The 20,113-nt window shown below is 38.7% G+C and overlaps 1 protein-coding gene across 5 annotated transcripts in view; it reads left to right on the forward strand.

Annotated features, from left to right (window-relative positions):
• Positions 1 to 20,113, forward strand: part of bcas3 (BCAS3 microtubule associated cell migration factor) — a 392,159-nt gene that overhangs the window by 48,321 nt on the left and 323,725 nt on the right. For all 5 annotated transcript variants that reach the window (XM_007565551.2, XM_016678300.1, XM_016678301.1 and 2 more), the window contains exons 11-14: positions 355 to 438; positions 3,634 to 3,804; positions 6,716 to 6,809; positions 18,893 to 19,026. In XM_007565551.2, the coding sequence (XP_007565613.1) occupies positions 355 to 438; positions 3,634 to 3,804; positions 6,716 to 6,809; positions 18,893 to 19,026 (483 nt within the window). The remainder of the gene's footprint in view (positions 1 to 354; positions 439 to 3,633; positions 3,805 to 6,715; positions 6,810 to 18,892; positions 19,027 to 20,113) is intronic.

Raw genomic sequence — 20,113 nt, forward strand, 5'->3', positions numbered from 1 at the left:
AATACATTTAATGCATAACCGTGTTTTGGTGCTGGGCCACTCAAGTAATTGACAGATGGGACCACTGTTTGTGTGACTGCCTGAGGAGGATTTTCTGAAATGACAAAATGTAGCTTTTTGAACAGTTGGAGCAGGACTGGGGCCAGGCTTTTCAAGGGATGTTGTGTTTGAAATTAAATTGGTGGAGATTGGCTGTTTGGTTTTTCCAGCTCTTTCAGTTTTTTTCCCTTAAGAAAATCAGTCTAGCAATAGTTGATAGTCGAACTCTATAATTCTGAGTTAATTTCTCCAGATTTTCTCATTGCTTACCTCCAGCAGTCTCCTTATTGCTTTGTATGCTTGTCTTTATGGCAGTTAATAAGATGTCACCAGTCTCATGGAGGAGCCTGTGGCGACAACGCACAGTCCTACACAGCTACAGTGATCAATGCTGCTAAAGTAAGCACACACTTGTCTTCCATCTACCGTTGTTTTAATGTCAGAATTTATGCTAGCTGTCTGCAGGACAGCTATTTAGTTTCAACTCCACACTTTTTAAAGGGAGACGGCAGTACATTGCTGATGCTAACTTGTGTTTAGTATTGAAATGAACAGATTAAATTATTACTTATTAAAAGGTATTAGACCTTTTTGAAAAATGTTCTAATCAGTCAGTGTTTTGTGACAAGCATCAGTCACAAAACACTGACCTGTGTATTCAGTTGAGAATACACAGGTCAGTTTGTAATATTGAGAAGTGTTTGTGTCTTTCTGTATACTTAATTAGTTTGACAAGTAAAAGTTTAAGTGTGCAGCACTATCAGGTTTTCATGCTGCCACTACTCTGATCAGCTTCCATTTCCCATATCGTTACCTTTCTAAAATAATGTCAAGTCATTTATTGCTAAAAGATGAATCGGTTTTGGCAACAAAAAAATAAATAAAATAAAATAAACTTATAAATAGGCAATTATTTTAAGAAGGTGATATGAAGAAAACATCCCCTCAGCATGATGCTCCCACTACCATGTTGGGGGTTGTGTTTTGAGGGTGATGCACATAGCTTTTACATGCAGACCAGTGCATCGGCTCCTACATGTTACCTATGACCTTTACATTGCTCATGGTGAACTTTAACTTGGAATTGACCTGACGCCAGCTCTGCCAGTATTGATGTTAAGTAGAGCAGAAAGGGCTGAGCTTGTCACATGCTGATATCAGAAGGATTTATTTAGCTACAAATGATCAAGAGTTCACCAAAAGAATGATGTCATTGCATGTTAAGGAATAACAGCATTATTATTATCATGGTTTAGGTTCATTTTGTTATTGAAAAATGGAATCGAATTACTTGTTTGCATTCTTTATGTTTTTCTAAAATTGCATAAAATAAGACTATTAGAAAGGCTGTTAGAAAGAACTTCACACTGTTCCAATTTGGTTATCCAGTTGTCTGCTTGTGAGAAGAATAGAATATGATACAATAGAATAGAATATACTTTATTGATCCGCAAGGGGAACTTGCTTATTTGTTGACTAGTTACGTCATCTAATGCGTCATTAACAAATAATAATGTGACCACAGGTTATATCAAATTAATTAAAAAAAAAAAAAACTTAAGTGTGATATGGTAATTTAAATACAACTTAAATATAAAATAAATAACTAAAATAATGTTGATGTAATGTTAATCTATTAATGAGTCCAGAGAAAACTTGGATCTAAAAACACTCAGACCATCAATTACTATGATAACTGTTAACTTCAGCCTTAGTATCAGAGTTAAAGAGGATGGACAGGTCATGCCTCACACACTTTCCACTTCACAGCTTTTCACTGCTTTGTGTTGACTGATTATATAAAAACCCCAATGAAAAACACTGAAGTCTACAGTTGTATTAAGACCACGTGTAAATGCATTTAAAAAGCTTGAATACATTTTCAAGATACAGTACATCATTGTTTTTCTCACTTCCCTCCCATGTTTTAGTAGAGTTATCCATGTTGAGAATGTGTAATGGGCTTTTTACTTCAATCGCTTGAATCCTGTTTAAATAAATGTTTTATCATTGGTTTGAACTCTTGCTTATGTAAAACTGTAGTGAGAACAGCCTTTCCAGCTCTGCCTCCACCATCTGTAAATCTATTGACATTGGATCTGCCCAGCCGTTCCTGGCTGACCGGCTCTGAGCTTATGAGACACTTCATCAACCTGCCTGTTTTTTGTTCGCCCTGTAATCCACTTCTCGCCATTGGTCTTGGTTCACTTGTCTCCATTGGGGAGTGGCTCTAAAATGAGTCACTAACGGCCCACCTCTGATCTTAGGTTAAATTCATTCCTGGCATCATTTAGTCACTGACCAGCATATGCTAATTAGCTACTCCTTGTGGGGATTGTAGTTTATTTGTTTATTTAGTCACAGAGAGAAAGATTTATTTCTAGATTAAGTGTATCAAACAGCAAGTGTGTGAACTCTGTAATTACCATAAAAAAGAACTGTGTCATCAGGAGGTTAGCAGTAGGCTGTACAACAGCAGGGCTATCGATATGAAGACAGGCATTCTGCACGCGCGCCCTCTCCTCATTTAGAACCATATATCTCAATATGGATGACAAGGTATCTCATTTTGGCTCGTGGCGCGACACGCTGGCTCTGTGTGCTGATGTCCAGAGACAGAGACGCAGAAGGGGGAAGGGGCAGCATTAAAGTGTAATGGCTTTTGTTTATAAGAAAGATTAAAGAGAGATAGCCATAACCATCCAGTTGTTTCTGTCCTGTATGCACTCTTTGGGCCATACCAAGCCTTTTGCTGATGACTACTTTGCATATGATTAAGAAAGACCTTTTGCACAAATTAGATTGAAATGTGCTCAGATGGCGACATCAGGCTGTTTTTTGTCAAACATCTTACTTAATCGTCTCCCCCGGCCTCCTCCCCCTAACTAAATCAATACTCCCTGTTTGGACTACCACGAAGAACTCCACAACTGCAGTGATTAGAAAACACATTAGTGTTGATCAATTAGAGGCCAAACGCCTCTCTTAATAATTGATGGCATTTCTTACATTTTACACACGCAAATGCACCCAGGCAGCAGAGACTGTTAGTGTGCCTGGCCAAGTGGCAAAGAGAGACAGTAGGTGATCTTCAGACCCAACAAACTGGAGGCGCCATGGTGTATTGACAGGGCCGCCTAGTCTGAATGCTTGATTAGGCTCTCCAGGGCCCCTTTGGCGCTTACACACATGCAGACACTCAGTCACATGCATTGGACTCCATTAGACTAAGACAGTGTAGTACGTGAGATAGACTCCACTTAAGCAGCACTATCCACTTCCCTCAATTGAGCCACAGAGGTGTGTTTGAGCCAGACACCCTGGCTGGACCTTAAGCTGACACAGAGGAGCCTCTCTCACACACGTTGGAGTCTCTTGTGGCGGCAGGACTACAAATAATCAGCACTACAAGTTATCAGTGGGAATCAAGAGAGCATGCTGTATATACCCACACAGATGGTATTCCACGTATATACCCTGTGCTTCCGAGTTGCAATTTTATTGTTTTAGAAAAGTCTTTAGAGCAAATGGATGCAGGATTAGATTTATCATTTCTGATGCGTGGATCTGATGAAATTTACTCTGTTTTTTCAGACTTTGAAAACAGGCCTAACAATGGTGGGTAAAGTTGTAACCCAGCTGGCCGGCACCCTACCGGCAGGCACACCCGACGAAGAGGGAACCCCTCACAGTGCAAGTCGCCGCAGCCCTCATAGTCCTGGCGTGATCACCATCATTGACACGGACAATGTTGGCGAAGGACAGGTCAGCTAATGAAACACAGGACTCTTAAGAACACTTGAACTCATGATTTCTGTCATTCCTGCTTTTAATTGTAAATGTTATTTTATATATATATATTATATATATATAAAACAACATGGCTCCATGTATTACTTACTCTTTGCTTTCTTATGTCTGCAGCAATATAGTCACAAAGATTCAACAGAATTGTTAGTGGACCGTGGTCCTTGTACTTGTTCAGAGCCATTTTAATGACTTTATTTGTAAATTCATCCATTCATCAAACTTTGAAAATAATCTGCTATGCTAACTAAACAACTCTGACAATCATCTAGAAAAGGTTCAAGATCATATGCAGTGCTGTGTACTAGACCTGAGCGACGCTCTAACTTTTTTTGTCAGGGCACTGACAAAGAAAGTTATCTCTTCTAAAAAATTGAAAAAAATAATCATTTAAAATAGCACTGTTCACAACATATACAAACAAACAAAACATAAAACATCAAACATTGATACAGTTCTGTTTTTGACATAACTAGAGTTTTGTTTGTTTTTTGAATGTGCTAAAACTGGTTACGGACTTTAAATCAACAGGAAGTGAGTTCCAAACTGCACGGACAGAGCTCTTTGAGCTAAAGTGGTTCTTCAAAAGGGGACCTCACAATTTCCATCCAAAGCCGCTCTAGTAGATCTGCTATTGCCCTGCAGTCTCTGTATGCAATTGCTTAATGGTGTAGGTGGATATCCATTTAAACACTCAAAAATCAATTTTAAAAGATTATCATTTATAAAATTAGGAAAGTCCAAAATGCCAAAGTTAGCCAAAATGTGACAATGATGGAATCTGATTGGCTTTTGATATAAAACCTTTAAAGCCTGATTGTAGAGATTTGCTAATGGTTTGAGTATAGTTTGACTAGTCTGAGACCAGATCAGCCACAAGAGAGATTTGTCCAATGAGCAAATCTGCCCAATACAGAATGCAAACTCAAGTTTACCGGTTGACCAAGATGCATTCGTGGGCCTGCAGATAAATGGAAATGCGGCTGTCATCAGATCTTTGCTCTTTCTCAATTAATATAAAGCTGTTCATGCAGGAATGTGATACCATTCAGCTGAAACCTCTAACCTGGATTTATCCTTCTTCTTACAGTTTACAAACTACTTCTTTCTGTTCAGACCCACTCAGTCAGTACTTTACTGGTGTAGAACCTTCTCACTGCAATTACCACTGCAAGTTTTTGGGATCGCTACACGGTTCATATATTTCCTTGTTCTTCTTTTTTAATAGTGCAGGCTTAGTCTGATTGGGTGGAGAAGGATTCGAACGGGGCTCTGACTATGCCATTGTAACACATTATTTTATGAAATCTCAGTCGGTTATTTAAAATCACACATTTACAATAAATGTCATGTTAGTCTAATGAACTTCCAGCTATGCAAAAATGTGCATTAAATCAAATTCATAAGTTATCATCGTGTTTATATCCCAGCCATATAAGCACCATAGATTTAGTGACTTCCTACTGTATCTAGATGTAATACCAGAAGGTCTAATTTAGAATTTTGCCAGTTAGTCAAGAATTATCTGTGCTATACTTGGCTTGTTGCATGGAGTCTTTGCCCTTGCAGCAATCTGTCTTCCTGATCAAGAATGTGGTGACAGTGGAAAGCCTGAGTTTGAGAGGTCATCTGCCATGAGTGACCAGGTTTGAGAAGACAAAACACAAACACAAAAAACCCACAAAAACGACTTCAAGAGGACTTTGTTTTAATAAATAATTTCAATGCTTTGTACAGACCCTGTTACTTGAGATAAGAAGGTGCAAATGCAGCACCATGCAATGGTGCTTCGTGTTTTTATATTGACACAGTTGGAACTTTACCAGTTGCTGTCTCAATGTCAAATGAAAAAGCTGAACGTTTTTCTGCCTCTAGTTCTCCTCAGCTTTACCACATTATAATTAATCAAAGCGCAGAAGCTGTCACATCTTTAATGAGCCGTGGGAGCTTAATACCGCTGACGCACACACTCACTGCCTCCCCTATGACTCTGTATTCCACCTTTAGTTTGTGTCTTGTACGTCAGACTCAGGCCTTTAGAAGCAAGTCTGCTCTCTGTCACTAAGTGACACACTGTAACTGTACACTAACCATGAAGACTGAGTCAGCCGGTCAACAAAAGTCCAGAAGTTAAAACTTTGGGAGAGAAGGGCGGGGGGAGGATAAGCCAGCACTGATGTCCTTTGGAAATTCTAGATATTTCAGTTTTTTTTATATTTTGAAATTCCTTATTTGGAGCAGAAAGCTTGTGGTACACTGTCACACTCCCTCCCCTGTGTACTACTCTGTTCTCCAGAGGACAGATGTGTTTCAAAGGGCTCAAGCATCTTTCTCTCACAGAACCACCATGTCTGGATTCTCCGTATAATAACAGTGAATGCTTCATGTCAGCGGCTTCTTGCTTTTCTTCCTTTCTTGACTACTCAGTTTACTTTCTTGATTTTTATAACAGACATTTTACTCAACTTTAGAAGCAGCTTTCAGTTGTTGTAAAGTATAATACCAAGATAATATTTGATTGCAGAAGTAAATTTGAACATGTTTTTTCCCTGTGTTGGTGTGTCAGTATTTTTTGTACAGGATTTTTTAAATGCAGATTAGATTATGAGTTTGCTTTCTTTTCAGAGCAGTGCAAGAAGATTTTCTATCAAAGTGGGTTTTTTTGTCGAAGAGATGGTGATGACATCTTACTGAAAACAGCTCAAAGTGGCTGTTGTTTCTCTGTTAGCATGCCAAAGAACACTTTTCACACCAAAACCCAAAATGTCAACAATAAATCCTTGAAAAGGGGGAAGTCCCATTTTCTGTTTATTGTTACCATTGTCAGAAAGTGATTTTGGGTCTGTGTCCATATGTGTATACACCACAGGTCCTGGTGAGTGAGGACTCGGACGGAGAGGGAGTGGTGGCTCACTTTCCAGCCCATGACAAACCCATATCCTGCATGCAATTCAACCCTAGTGGTAAGGCCCACTTCCACAGAAACACACACGCACAAAACACACACAAACGGCTGCTTTTCACGAGACGGCTTGCTTTAAAGACTTGCAGTGACACCAAAAAACAGACTGTACAACACTTTGGTTGTACAGTCCAAACTCTCTCTCTCTCTCGTGTCTTTGAGATCAGTTTCATTGCCAAAAAACGAATTGGTCAGCAAGTATAATACCAAGATAATATAATGTTGCTGACCAAACTTAACAATTGAACTATAGATCAATTAATTTAAATCACTTCTTCCCCAGAGTAGTTTCAGAGTGTATAACAGAGCTGCTATACACTTTGAAAGAAGCAACCCAATTTAACAGCATGCCAGTCCCTAGTATTTAGGAATCATTGTGGATGTTTGGGGTCATATTGTGTGTGTGAACTCTCAGCATGTACTCCTGCCCAGCGTGTGTGTGTAAGTTAATAAAGAAGCTGCTGAGAGACGACTTTCACCCCCTGACCCCAGGAATCCCTCACTTACTGAGACTCAAGACTAACTGAGCAGCTCTCTCTGAGAAGGAAAAGGATTAAAATATGGACAAAGACTGACCACAGATGGTTGTCTAGACTCTGTCCCTTATTCCTCTCATCAAAAATCAAAAACACATCCCAGGTCAGAAAAGTTAATTTTGAAAAACTTGATCAGGACATATTTTCTACCCATGAAAGAGCTGTGGATTGTACATCTTCCTAGTTGTGGAATCTCTATCACAGTACATGAATAGGACCATTGCTTTTTTAAGGATGTCTTTAGTTGAGCAGGGTCATGTTTCATTTACACATCCAAGGTTTTTACAAACAAACCATAATGCTAAAGGATGCAAACTTAGATGCATTTCTGTAGATATTTAGAAGTTCTGGAATGAATGTATCTGAAATATAAAGGAGCCATATTCCACTGTGGATTTGTATCTTCTTTGTTCATTGCAACATTGTCACACCTTTCAGCCAGATGTCGTGTCTTTGAGATTAGTTTCATTGCCAATAAACCGGACCAAAAACCCATATAAAGGAGTTTGGACTTAATGGAACCAACTCCAGATGAACCCATGGATGACTGATGATCTGGTGGTGAATTTCCATAAATTCTAGAATATCTGCAATGTTCATAACACTCCAGGATGGACTGGGATCCAGATCTAACAGACTGATTTGTTGGACTGCCAGTAGGAGAACTGGAACCTGCTCATATTGAACGTGTGCTTCCTTCCATGCGCCACTGACATGGAAGAAAGTTCAAGCTCATCATGACGAAAATAATAGTGTTAGACTAAAGAGGAAATGATGAAATGACTCAAACTAAGTCTGGAAAGCTCAAGTGTTTTGGCTGGGAAGAGTTATAAAACCTTAGTGGCTTGTGTGTGTTAGAGGCTCTGTGAAGGGTGAACCAGAGGCTGCCAGCTTTTGGTGTGGTGCCTAGCACTCTGCGGCGTTGCATTGGATTTGTGTATCTATTCCTAGCGGTGTAATTAGAGGGACGCACATGAAGTGCAGTGGCAAAGTGCTCCTTTAACAGCTGCACTGAGTGTGCTTGTTTTCTTTTGCGTCTCGTTCTTTCTAATCATCCTCAATGATCCTTGACTTGATTATTAGGTGCATTGCCAAGTTCAAAATGTCCTCGTGTTTTCATTCCAGAGATGTTGAGGATTTGATATGACTGACTGGCACTAGATGGAGTGATTGATTCAGCCTTCATGCTCCACTCTGAGCTATTAAATGTCTTTCTGCAACAATCTCATTCAGACTGATAAGGATTTAGTGCTATGCTTGGTTATCAAGTTTGTAACACTACAAAGTGAAGATATCCGTATCAACTGATAGACCAGCCTTTCAAACATAAAAATCACATTAACATCTTCCAAAATCTTTCTTAATGAATTAAAGTAACATTTGTTCTGCAAGTTGTGCCTCCATGTGTCACAGAATACACAAATTCTATTTTTGTTTCAGAAATGCTTGTTTTACTTCTTTCTCAACTCACCCTATTTACTATAATAAGTCTAAAATTATTGTAAAAAATTATTTAAGCATTCAGTAATTTAATTAATAAAAAATTAGTATGTAATATTTAAGTGATCAAAAATATTTAACACCATAGAAGTCACATATGTGACCAAATTATTCTTTTGCTTGCAGTCCATTGTGCTTGCCATTAAATGATATAACAATATTCGTGGTTGTCCGAGATATTTGGGGGACGATTTTTAAAATTAACAGAAAAATTGTGACAAAAATGCCAATAGCCTCTACATCTGGTGCAGCTTCTGTCACACAGTTTCTTTTTTTGTTTTTTCTATTGATGGATCAAAAAGCATAAGAGAAAAGGAGACACATTTTGTAAAACATCAGGTCATCCTGTTACAAGCATGATGCACATGTGTTGTTTCCATCTCTGATTTTCAGTGTGTGTTTGTATTGGGATTAATAATAAAAATACTATTCCACTTTTACCATGTCAACATGTGTTATCCTACTTTTGCTGCAATTTCATTGCTTTGTTCTATTTAATTTTCTTTTTCATACTGAAGGAAAAGAAAATACCTGGATATTTGGTGCACTATAAATGTTCAGTGAGCTCATCCTAATGGCTTCAGGGCCATATAGTAGGCTCTCATTATTGAGTTGATTGAGTTGCGTCTCGTTCTTTCTAATCATCCTCAATGATCCTTGACTTGATTATTAGGTGCGTTGCCAAGTTCAAAATGTCCTCGTGTTTTCATTCCAGAGATGTTGAGGATTTGATATGACTGACTGGCATGTAATGTAATGATTACATTGTTCTTGCTTTTATTCCTTTGTGAGAACACATACATGTATGGTATAGACCATAGGTGGGCAATCCTGGTCCTCGAGGCCCGGTGTCCTGCAACTCTTAGATGTCTCCCTGGTCCAACACAGCTGAATCCAATAGCTGAATCACCTCCTAAGTGCAGTCAGATTCTCCAGAGTCCTGCTAATGACCTCATTATTTGACTTGGGTGTGTTGAAGTAGAGACGCATCTAAAAGTTGAGGAGACCGGCCCTCGAGGCCTGTAGTTGCCGTCTCCTGGTATAGACAGACAGTATCTCAGTGTTGTAACTCTGATGCTGATGAATCTTTCTAAACATTTGTAAAAACAACCTGTTTAACCTGGTGATCAAATAGTGCATGCTACAGTTTTATATGCGGTCCTGGAACCGGCCATTAAAACCTAAAGCAAATGTGCAATACTGTGATGTGAAACAAGGACGGCGTATTGGGATTCCAGCATAACCCTTCCACATCTGTTGATGTAATATGAGTTGGGACCTCTGATTATTCTACAGCTTTTTCAAGACTGTCCCATTTTGCAGGGTAATATTTTAAAACTACCCCAAACTTTGTATTAGGGCAGAGAAGGAGTCATTCAAAATCTGAGCAAATTAGATCAGACTTTGAAAAGGTTTCTCTCACTTTGTTGGATGTTGTGAAGGTTTTTTTTCTTTGCTGCGGAAATAAACTTACAATAATTGAGCTGTCCTCTGAAACGTTCTCTGATTCTTTTGGCCACAGAAACAACCTTGAAACTCCCAAGATACTTACTACTCGTTTATAGTAACAAATCTGTTCTACTTGTTTTAATGATGAAGAAATGAAGGAGAAATTTTAAGTCCTAAAATAACTTGGAAACAAGTACCTTGAAATAAAAGCCAGTAAAAAAAAAACTGTTAAAATTATACATTTCCCTCTGTGATTGAAGTATATTCATTCACTCATTCATTCAATCATGAATCCAGTAGGTAACTGTAAATTTAACATGCTTTTCTGAGTAGTAAAAATAACAAAAATGTCAGATCTCAGATATAACTGTACATTCATCCTAATGTGGAGAAAAGTCTCTTTCATTATCTTTTTCAGACTCATGAAACTGTATTTTTTAGCCATCTAGATGTTCTGAATATGGAAGTTTTGAATATCCCATCAAAGCCCTGGGTAATGGCAGATGAATCAGGGCTGAATTTCTCCCCACACGGAACTGTCCCATAAACCATATTCCTGGTTTAGTAACATGCCGGTCTAATGAATAGCCAGGCCTGTCGTGCCTGACCATTGAGGCAGCTGTGCCATGAAGGCAGCTCTCCGTGGTGTAATAACTCCTTCGCTGCATCTTACTGATGTGTGAAAAAAACCAGACTGCCGCTGAAAAAACGCTCAACCCACATGCACATGTTGAACACGAGGGGAATTCCCATACACAAGCAGCCTGACTCAGCCACACACTTCTAGCCACACATTTAGCTTGGATTGAGTTGTGTCTTCACACCAAGATAGTAATTAGCACTCACAGCTGCCTCACATGTGATTTACAGTCAGTACTGTGGAGGAATACTGTTGACTTTTTCCAGCTCTGTCTTGGAAAGGAAACGTTGTGACCTTTGTAATGTTGCAGAGTTTTTTATAAAGACTGACAGTTTTTTTTTTTTTTTTTAAGTTACTACTTTTGTTAGAAATGCTACCTTGTCATCTAGTCTTCAGTGGGATGACCTACTGGCTTTAATAGCAGAGAGAAAAAAGAAAATTAGATGTTCATTTTCCATAAAGTAAATTGCTATATGTATTCACTGGTAGACATGATGTGGTTTCTACACCAGACACCTCAGCAGTGTAGAGTTACTAAATACCCATACAGTTGTGTCCAACTGGGACAACATCAAGAGGAAAAGCAGCTTAAGTGAGGCTACAGTTTAAAATTTGTTCAAACCGAGAGTCAAACTCAGGCAATATTTTCCAAAAGAGGAAGAGATAACTTTGCCATTTTTTTTACTGTAGATGGATATTTAATATTTTTTATGCTATTGAATAATTAAGTTGGATATTTAATATCATTTATAATTTAAGATTTTTTTTTGTTTCTGAATAATTCACGTCATGTAAAAAGTAAAACAGAAGAACAACTTTTAAACAACACATACAGTATTTAGTGAAGATTAAATTGACTCCCACAGTCTTCCCATTTAAAGTAACTGAAATAATACCTTGGCTTATGACATGATGACTAGAAGATGTTCACCTATCGTTTTGAAGGATGTTTTCGCCTTTTAGACCCTGGTATGCTTTGCTCTTGGCTGCTGAAATAAAAATTGAACACCATGGTATGATCTTCAGAAACAAAATACACTAGCTGTGTTTCCATCGACCATATAATTGCACAAATTAGAATCACAAAAATACATTTGTTCAGAGCAAATAAAAGAAAAAAACTCAAGTTTTTCACTAAAATGATGTATTAGGATAATTTGTTTTCTTGGCTGTACCGTAATTTGCATGTTTCGGAAAATTGCAATGGAAACACTTTTTTGCATCACATGAGTTATATGATCAACAACCGGTTGTTAATTCTAGTGGAAAAGACGAAGAAGACAGAAGTGGTAGGAGAATGATGGCACGGCGTGCTTCTTAAAGACTTATCGTGTTAACAAACTTGTTCACTTGTGATTTTAATTGTGTTTCTTATTTAATGGAATTACTGCAATTCCAAAATTGTGTTCTAAGATATTATCAAGAAAATATTTGACATTATCAAGAAATGTTTGGCACATTTGTAATGGAAACACAGCTAGTGCAGCTATTTACGAGTCTGGTGCAAACTGAATAGAAGTCTCAAAAGAAAACACACGGTCCACTTTATGAGACATAGTGTACGAGTAGAAAATATTTACAGCAACTATCAACATACCCAAGTCTGGCCCTCCAAAAGGTTTTTTACTGAGAGCAGACTGCAAGATGTTAAAAGAAGTCAAAGAAACCCTAAAATGTAATTTGCACAGCAGGCTCTTATTATAACTGATGTTTAAGTGCATGCTTCAATCAAACTTTCATGGAAAGTGAAAAAGAGAAAACTGTTATTCTCTCTGCCAGAGAGAACGTAGACAAAGTTCAGATGTATGAAAGAGTGTGCACTCACCTTTCCTTTATACACATCACCATTTGTGTGAAATAGAGCACAGCTGCTGGTGTAATATTGGCCCACCTGTCATAAATACATATGTAAATTAGTTTAAATACCTGGAAGACTGCCACTGTCCCAAGAACCATGGCAATGGTTCCTACTTGTGGTAGTATAAATAGTTCTAATAATAATATTAATATACTTCATTTAAAAGGTGCCTTTATGTAAAAAAAATCCTCTTTTACTAAGACGTGATGGAGTGATGATCTATGTTAGTCTTTATATTTAAGACATATCTGGCTGTCAAAAAATATAAATGTTATTCAGCTAGATTAATACAATGGTGAAGATGTGAACTATTTTGTTTGATGTTGATATGGAGAGTTGAAACTTAGTGAACTTTTTTCTAGGACCAACAACTGTGACTGATTGAGACGTCAGTTTACCAGAAGCAAATAAAATTTTAAGAAACCATGTAAATGCAAGAGGATTATCTCCGTAGCCTCACTGTTTGTCTGCTCAAAGAAGGGATGAGGATTGGATCTGTTGATTAGAGTAGTTTGTTTAAGATTTTTTTTTTTTTTAATTGGCCAACAAATAGCTCTGGTGTTAAAAAAAAAGTAGCTGCTGTGAGCAGGTTTTTGTTCTTGCGAACAGTCTCCTCGCCTGTGACAGTTTGCAGTAGAAACCTCTCTCCTCTTAAAACAACTCCCAGCAGGAAGTGTGCAAATATGTAAATGCTGCATAAAAATGGACCTAAGTGGTGTGTTTTCCACTTAAGTTGATGAAAGAACAAGCCTGAAGCTCTACCTTGAGAACCAGTCATGCTTTGTGAACTTGACCGCTACGGTGCTTGCCTTTGTGTCGGCACAGCTTTAAAGCTAGGTGACTTTTACCCTGTTAAAAAGACCGGCATTCCAGCAACGGAATATCAAACTAATAGCAGCTTGTCAGCAAGGTTAGCCACACACAAACACCTTTTTTTCATATCTATTAACATTGAAGTGCTCACAGGTGGTCTGCCTGTGGAGCATGTAGAAAAACACAACCCTTGGTTTCAGCCCACTGTACATCAAATGAACCATGAGAAGCCCCTTACTCTGATGTTTTCTTTGCTTTTCCTTTGTAGCTTTCATCTTTTGGACTGGAGTAACAGTTTAAAGTGAAAGTACGGCATATGCCAATTTATAGATTAGAATCTTTTGTATTCATGTAAATAAAACTTTAGAATCTTGTCCATTTGCCTTTGAATTGATTTGAATTTTTCAGGAATTTAAATAGACATCATTTTAACACCAACATGTGTTGATCATTTGTTAAAATAGATTTGCAATTAGTCTGACTGCACTCCGTCTGCTGTATTAGGAATACATAATTTTGGCCTTTTGGTTTCCCTAACCCTTACCCTGAAACCTACTCATATGCTCTTACATGAGTAAGAGCTCATATGTACATTTGTGGTTTCTTTGTTGCATTGTTGGCTAAATTAATTCTAGCTGAAGCAGATGATGCTTACTAAGCAATATATTGTGTTTATCTTCTCTTACCAGGATAAATCTTACATACTTCCTGAGTGAACATCAAAGATTTAAGTAAGATTTTATTGGTTATGTTTTCAGATATAGAGGTTGAATATGGGGCCTTGCTCATATTCAAGGCCTCATATTCATGAATTTCTGGGGAAAAACATTTATTGTGAAAATATTTTATATTTCATTGTAACATCAAACTTTTGCTTCCATGGAAGAATATGGAGTGACTTTGTATTTATATCTTCATGCACCATAAAATAGCACTTTGAGAGGTCGCTGTAGCATTTTTATGTTACACCGACCTCTTGCTTATTTTTGTTTTTCCACTTCTGTTTTACCTTTCTGTGCCACCCTCTTGTTCCATCTGCAATTGTTATGCAGAAAGCTCTTTCAACCACTTTGTAAATGAATGTCCTGTCCACTATTAATGGGGCTTGAGCACATGTTTTCTGTTTGGATTGACAGAGATGGGGCAGTACAGCTTGCAGCGAAACACAACAAAAGACTCAGTTCTAGGAGAGGGGTCACAGAAACTAAAAACAGACATTTATGGAAATGATTATTCAATTTTCCTCATGTTCCCTATGCATGCATGTCTTACGCACATGGCAAATTAGAGGTCATCTCTTTCATTTTAGTGCACGTCTAAGTGCGTGTGCCAACAATTTCTAGTTGTAAATCATCACAAATAACACTCTAACGTATAGGACAAGGTGTTATAAATAGGATGTGTCAAACCATGTTCTGGCCAGCCTCTGGTTTCCCCGAAACCCTGTCTTTTCAGCCGCCGAGTGGCTCAGCTACTTTTTAATTTGGCCTTCCTGCGGGCTAACCGACTGACGCCTCTCGGTGAGCGCATCTGTATTTCAACACTGCCGCAAAATCCCCAATCCTTGGGCTCTGACACTCACAAAGCTCCAGCCTCTTTGAGCCTTTACTTTTTTTTGGGCCCTAACTGCAGCATCAACAAAAGAGAAATACCAGCTCAGGCCAGAAATCAGCAGCCAACTTTCATCCATTGGAAAGCCAGAGGGCAGACTGTGCAGCCACTAGGAGGGCTGGGCTTGACCAAAACAGAGAGCAGAGGAGAACTAAAAGAAGGAGTGGAGCGTGGGTGAGGGAGGCTTTGAGAGCGAGAGGAAGCTCCCAGATAAACAGACCGCAGCGCCTCAATTCCTAATCACCCCGCGCTTCCGTTTCCAGACTCTATAATTAGAAGGGCCCCGTTCCTTTTTTCTGTGTATCCCCAGTTGACGCAAATGCTTCTTGTGGCTTGGCACCTCGTTTGGGGTGTGGGTTTGAAGAGTTTACAGGCCCTGGGCCTTAGTTCTCTGCCTTTCTGGTCGCTGTGATACAGCATGAAAAACTAACCACTGTCTCAGTCCACACTTTGCTTGGCTCCACTCGATAATATACATGACCCTACTGCTTATCCCTTCTACCTCCCTCATTCCACCTCTGTATTATCTTTAGAGAATTTCTCAAAAAAGAAAGCTTTTAACAGTTAACGAATGTGCCAAATTTATTAGACGTCTTCATATTTCTTCATGTTTAAGGGCGTTGGGGAGTGTTTTCCATCTCCCTTGCACATGTTGCTGAATCCTTTTAATCTCTTGCCATTCCAGCCTCCTCTTTTCACTTTTGACGTGCCACCCAATAAAGCCTGGCCACTAATTAAAACCTACTGCCGCTTCCACGGAATAGATTCCAAGTGGAACAACTCATAGGAAAAGGACAAATTATTTTAGTATTACTTGTGTCATTGAATCCTCAGAATGACAGAGGCTGGCCAGTTGTTAGTCTCCATCAGTGATATGGTTTCACCATTCTGTTGAAAGCTTCAGGCTCTGGGTTTGGGCTTGTGTCTGAACTGCCTTTTTTCTGGCCAAACCAGTTCAGATCTGGGTTTGTTCTGGTGTGGTTTGTTGAGCATGTTGTTTATGGTGAGGGCCTATACTTTCTGCAGTTTGACGAGCTTCAAATAAAATGGGGCTAAATGAATGGGCCTGTCAGTGTTGGTTACACTTGTGCTGTGCTGTGGTTCAGTGTTTTAGTGATTTCCAGTGTGCATGCACACAGCCATGGTGATCCTTGATGAGTAGATGCTTGGATGCTCTCCTTCGCAGATACTTATCATCTTGTCTTCCCTTACAGGGACACACGATTTGAGCCCTGCACTTAACCAAACCGAGCTATCATGTGAGAGAAAGCTGGCTTTTATGACAGGAGCAAACGATAGCTGGTTTAATGGACTTGTTTGTTTGTTTTAAAAGACACAATAATTCTGTCATACTGTCTAGTGTCTGTCCTGCAGACTTGGTAGAGTTGGCAGACTTTGTGTGGTCCACTCCAAGGAGTAAAACTGAAATAATCTTTTACCTTACCAATTTTAGCAGGTCTACTTAGGTTTTCTCAGTCGCTTTGCTGCATTTCTTGAATAAGTTTTGATATTTGCAAAACAGTAAGTGCATTTCTCAAAACAATTTGTACAAACAGCAAAACAGCATGGATTACCCCCAAAATCTGCTTCCTTAGTTTATCACTCAAAAGTAAAAATCTGTCTTAATGAACACGTCAGTGCTTCAGAATGTCAAGTCTTTGTTTCATTGTTTGGATATGAAAGTCATATTGATTAGTCATGTCAGTATAGCTGTGCACTCTGGAGGGATGTTGTGTTGGGAACTATAGCTAAAGTTTTGATGTAAAATCTAATGGTGGGAGATCAATGGGAAGATGCTGGACAAAATTCACATGTATGCTTTTACTGTAATTTGTTGACAGAATACAGGGTTTCCCCCCAGAAAACTTACTAAGCCTGGTGGTTGTGGCAGTCCACAGAGATGTTAAGTTGGCAGGAAACGTAAAGTATTGCTGGGTAAATATGTTACTGAAAGATAAATTAAAAGATTTTAAATTGTTTAACATTTAAATTTAAGATTTTAAGGAGCTAACACGTTTACTTTGTAAAAGTTCAAAGAACAATCTTCATTGTTAGATTGCTTTGTTACCATAGCAACAATCTGATGCTCTAAGTATAATCTTTGAGTTTTAGCTGTTCATTAATGCATCTTAGTAAACTACAATTACATTTGACTGTTCAGTCAGTTAAACTAGGCACCCTCTCCCAGATTTCATTAAATTCATAGTGAAATCCTGTTAGTGGTGCTGATGTTTGGAGCAAGACAGACCCCCAAATCAAATTCTGCTCAAGGCCTCGTACAACCTTGGACTGGCTCTGCATGATGAGCTAAAGCTGCATGATGCACTGTGCTGTATCCAACACAGTGCATCTCTGCTGCTGGATACAGAGGGAAATATAGGCTATATGAGCGATCCGCGCCAGGGTAAACTTCAGAGATCAAGCCACGACAGCGCACGAGGAGGCCAACGCGCAGAGTCACCAGCGGTCTGATTGGTTCATGCTCCCTGTTCAATGCATCAACTATTAAAAACTATAAAAACTATAAACCCATCTTTCTTTCAGGAATCATTCTACCCTGCCACTGAAATGCTCACTGCAGTCTGCCTTATTAAAAAAATAAAATAAAATAAAAATAATGATAATAATAATATATAATTCTTTTTTAAACACAAAAACGCACAACGCTTACCCTGGTTGGGGAGCATGTAAATCATGGTGACGTGCCAGGCCTATAGTACACTGGGGGAAACCCTGGAATGTGCCACTGCAATACCGAAAGGGAAAGACAGACATTCAGAGAACTGAAAAGGAAAAAAAAAATCAAAAATAGAAATGGAAACATTACTTAAGAAGATTTCCTTAAGTAAAACGGTGCATTCAGTGTGTAGGAATTCAGTGCAATCTTCTTATAATTTACTTCTCCATGCTGAGAAAAGTTCCTCAATGGGGTTCAGGAATGAAGTGTGGAACGAGAGGAACTCCATCAGCATCTTGTCGGGTCACACAGCATATTCTGATGATGCGGAGAGGTGGAATCTGGCACTATGTCCTCACTGATGGACATAGTGCACTCTCCTCACAGAGTGCTGCCTCTTCTTCTGTTTTGCCTCCTAACATTCCACAGCCTTACTCCTCTTCCTCTTTTTCTTCTCTCTGTCTGTTCGAGACAGAGAGAAGTCTTAAAGATTTGAAATTATTTTAAATAAATCCAGGATTTATATTGTGGATTTCTTATCTAAATGTAAGGAAGTGCTAATGCTAAAATCTACTGAAAATGTTTTGTTTAGGTTTTTACATTAATCCTTTTCCATAAAGAATTACGTTTTTTTTTTTAGACCATAAACTGTGTTCTAAAGAATATTGTTCATACTGGTGCCATTAGGTTTGGTTGCAACTCTTACACATCTAACCTATAGACAAAATTGCAATGACACTTGTGGAGGTCAAATGCAAGCTGCCAATTTTTGCATGCCAAAAATTCTCACTATTGACAGCTTACTAAGCATAGTACTATCAACAATTCTACAAAACGGCAAAAAGCTCATCAGTTGTTGTGAGGTTCCACGGGATTTCAACTCTTGATCAAAAATGACATAGTGCTTGGATCAGATACAGGAGGATAGATTGCGGACAACCAAAAGAATTATGTTGACACCAGTTAATTATTTGTAATGCTGTCACTGTGCTTGTTGTAGGAATGCTCCTGGTGACAGCCGACACGCTGGGCCATGACTTCCATGTCTTCCAGATCCTCACCCACCCTTGGGCTTCCTCACAGAGTGCTGTTCACCATCTCTATACCCTGCACCGGGGGGAGACCGAGGCCAAGGTCTGACACACAAACACAGACACAACTCTAATCGTTAAATTCATATTTGAACAGAGTGCATCAGTTATTCTGTTTGTGACTATGTGGAATTCCAGTTCTGCTGTCTAAGTAATTAAAAGGAGAAATCTGTTAAACTACACTGCAAAAACACAAAATCTTACCAATTATTTTTGTCTAGCTTCTAGTTTAAATATCTTAGTTCACTTGAAATAAGACAAACATAACTTTTAAACAAGACAAATAATTTTGTCTTAAGTGATACAGATAAAAAAGTAGTAGCTTCACTGGCAGATTTTTTTTTACTTCAAATGGAAAAAAAACCCATCTTGTTATAAGTGAAAGAATCTGCCAGTTGAACAGTTTTTGTCTGTATTCAACATTAATCACTTAAAGCTCGATTCACACAGCATGACTTTTTAGTCCCGATTTTCTCCTTATGACAGTCTTAGAACATTCGGCATTCTAAGATTGTCGCTTGCTATAATCGTTACCGATTGTCCTGCCATGTGTGGTGTGTTTAGACTGATCGGATGCAGTCGGCAGAAAGCGAGGACCACTCTGATCTGAAGTCCGGGATATTCAACATGTTGGATGTCATAGATTATTGCAGCATGTGTGGTGTTCCCCAACTAAGAGTGAGAATGCAACCCATTGAATGTGACAGGTAGACAATCAGCGTGGTGATATAAGCACAGAGGGGAATCTCAAACAAAAAGCATCTCATATGGCACAATTGAGAGTCTGGTGGATATGTGGAAACAACGTGAATGTTTATTCAGATATTTCGTGCAAGGAATATCAAGAAAAATGGTGGGGTTTTACAGGATCTTCTGACTGAGGCCTGAAAGTTGGTGAAGAAAATGGGTTCATGTGTGGTGTGTTGGTCCTGCCATGTGGCTGGGTACCACACATGGTACGATCCAACCCGTTATAACTAAGATTTTTTATCGGCTCGTGTGTGGTCTCAGGATTTAAAAATCGACTGACGATCATAAAATCATACTGTGTGAACTAGGCTAAGGATAAGCCTGTATGTCGTATTGAAAAGGCTCGTGGTCTTCTACCTTTAAATTATTGTTGTCTTATT

This window comes from Poecilia formosa, unplaced genomic scaffold (assembly GCF_000485575.1).
Source record: "Poecilia formosa unplaced genomic scaffold, Poecilia_formosa-5.1.2 Scaffold179, whole genome shotgun sequence".
NCBI classification, from domain to species: Eukaryota; Metazoa; Chordata; class Actinopteri; order Cyprinodontiformes; family Poeciliidae; genus Poecilia; species Poecilia formosa.